At 41.0% G+C, this 2,212-nt stretch overlaps 1 protein-coding gene across 1 annotated transcript; it reads right to left on the reverse strand.

Moving 5' to 3' along the window:
- Positions 1-613: 613 nt before the first annotated feature.
- Positions 614-1,462, reverse strand: LOC135967435 (protein POLR1D-like). The gene has a single exon (XM_065530527.1). The coding sequence runs from the start codon at positions 1,368-1,370 to the stop codon at positions 1,002-1,004; it is 369 nt and encodes a 122-aa protein (XP_065386599.1). The 5' UTR covers positions 1,371-1,462; the 3' UTR covers positions 614-1,001.
- Positions 1,463-2,212: the final 750 nt, after the last annotated feature.

The raw sequence follows: 2,212 nt of genomic DNA on the forward strand, positions 1-2,212 counted from the left end.
GATGTTCCCCTCCCTATGTCCACGTATTCTCATTGTTCAGCTCCCACTTATGAGTGAGAACATGCGGTGTTTGGTTTTCTGTTCTTGTGTTAGTTTTCTGTGAATGATTTTCTCGGTATCATTCATGTCCCTGCAAAGGACATGAACTCATCGTATTTTATGGCTGCATAGTATTCCATGCTATATATGTACCACATTTTCTTTATCCAGTCTATCATTGATGGGCATTTGGGTTGGTTCCAAGACTTTGCTATTGTGAACAGTGCTGCAATAAACATACGTGTGTGTGTGTCTTTATTCTAGAATGATTTATAATCCTTTGGGTATATACCCAATAATGGAATCGCTGGGTCAAATGATATTTCTAGTTCTAGATCTTTGATTAATCGCCACACTGTCTTCCACAATGGTTGAACTAATTTACACTATCACCAACAGTGTAAAAGCATTCCATTTCTCCACATCCTCTCTAGCATCTGTTGTTTCCTGACTTTTTAATGATCACCATTCTAACTGCTGTGAGCTGGTATCTCATTGTGGTTTTGATTTGCATTTCTCTAATGACCAGTGATGATGAGCTTTTTTTCATATGTTCGTTGGCTGCATAAATATCTTCTTTTTTTTTTTTTTTAGGATTTATAAGTATTTTATTTTTTTGAGAAATGACAAAAAATTGGAACTAGTTTTAACAATCTCTGAAAATTTTAAATTCTAGACATGTTTTTTTGAAACACACTTCCAAACAAGATAAACAACAATACACATGTCTACTAGACTGCAGAAGTAGCTTAAACTTGCCAAGACATCCTCCTTTGTACTTGTTTCCTCAAGAGTTGCTAGGTCATTTTTTGCCCTTGGCCAGCAGCCTCTTGAGAAACAACAAAGGACCTACTGTCAAAGTCACTCTCAGGTGTTTGCCCTGCCAGCTCATGTCTTCTCCGCACACCACACCCTCGAAGGAGCACGGAGGCCCGCAGGGCTGGCTGGCCCTGGTTCCAGCCTCACCGCCGGTTGGACCGCTTTTCGTACTTGTCCTGGCTGCTCCGCTTTCGCGGCGGGGAGTAACTGGCAGAACCTAGAGCACGGAAGCTGTGCTTGTAAGGATGGCTTCTGTGTTTCTTCGGGTTTTCTTCTTTCTGGGCCTGGCTCTTCGCTGGTTCCTTATCGCCCTCTTTTTGTTCATGGTCTTGCTCTTTATGAGAGGGCAATGTGTTTTTAATTGTGTTAATTAGAAATCTTTTATTGGTACTGGCAAGAGGACACTTCATCCAACCCATGGGTCCCATTGTTTCAGCTCTAGTTTTTCCACGTTTTGCCTCCTTAAGCAGTTCTTCTATTGCTTTCCTCTCCAGCTCCTGGTCCTCTTCCATCGCTGGGGCGGTTTCCGGATCCTCAGGTGGTGCTGGCGGATCGGGGGTTCTGTCCCATAGCGCGAGGCGTGGAGACGAAGCAGGAAGGAAGGACAGACCCATAAATATCTTCTTTTGAGAAGTGTCTATTTATATCCTTTGCTGACTTTTTCAAGGAATGTGAAGGACTTCTTCAAGGAGAACTACAAACCACTGCTCAAGGAAATAAGAGAGTACACAAATAAATGGAAAAACATTCCATGTTCATGGATAGGAAGAATCAGTGTCATCAAAATGGCCGTACTACCCAAAGTAATTTTTAGATTCAATGCTATCCTGATCAAGCTACCATTGACTTTCTTCACAGAATTGGAAAAAACTACCTTAAATTTCATATGGAACCAAAAAGAGCCTGCATAGCCAAGATAATCGTAACCAAGAAGAACAAAGCTGGAGGCATCATGTTACCTGACTTCAGACTATACTACAAGGCTACAGTAACAAAAACAGAATGGTACTCTTACCAAAACAGATATATAGACCAATGGAGCAGAACAGAGGCCTCAGAAATAATGCCACACATTTACAACCATCTGATCTTTGACAACCTTGACAAAAACAAGCAATGGCGAAAGAATTCCCTATTTCATAAATGGTGTTGGGAAAACTGGATGGCCATATGCAGAAAGCTGAAACTGGATCCCTTTCTTACACTTTATACAAAAATCAACTCAAGGTGGATTAAAGACTTACACCTAAGACTTAGAACCATAAAAACCCTAGAAGAAAATCTAGGCAATACTGTTCAGGACATAGGCATGGTCAAAGACTTCATGACTAAAACACCAAAAGAAATGGCAACA

The sequence above is a fragment of the Macaca fascicularis genome, chromosome 15 (genome assembly GCF_037993035.2).
Source record: "Macaca fascicularis isolate 582-1 chromosome 15, T2T-MFA8v1.1".
NCBI lineage: Eukaryota > Metazoa > Chordata > Mammalia > Primates > Cercopithecidae > Macaca > Macaca fascicularis.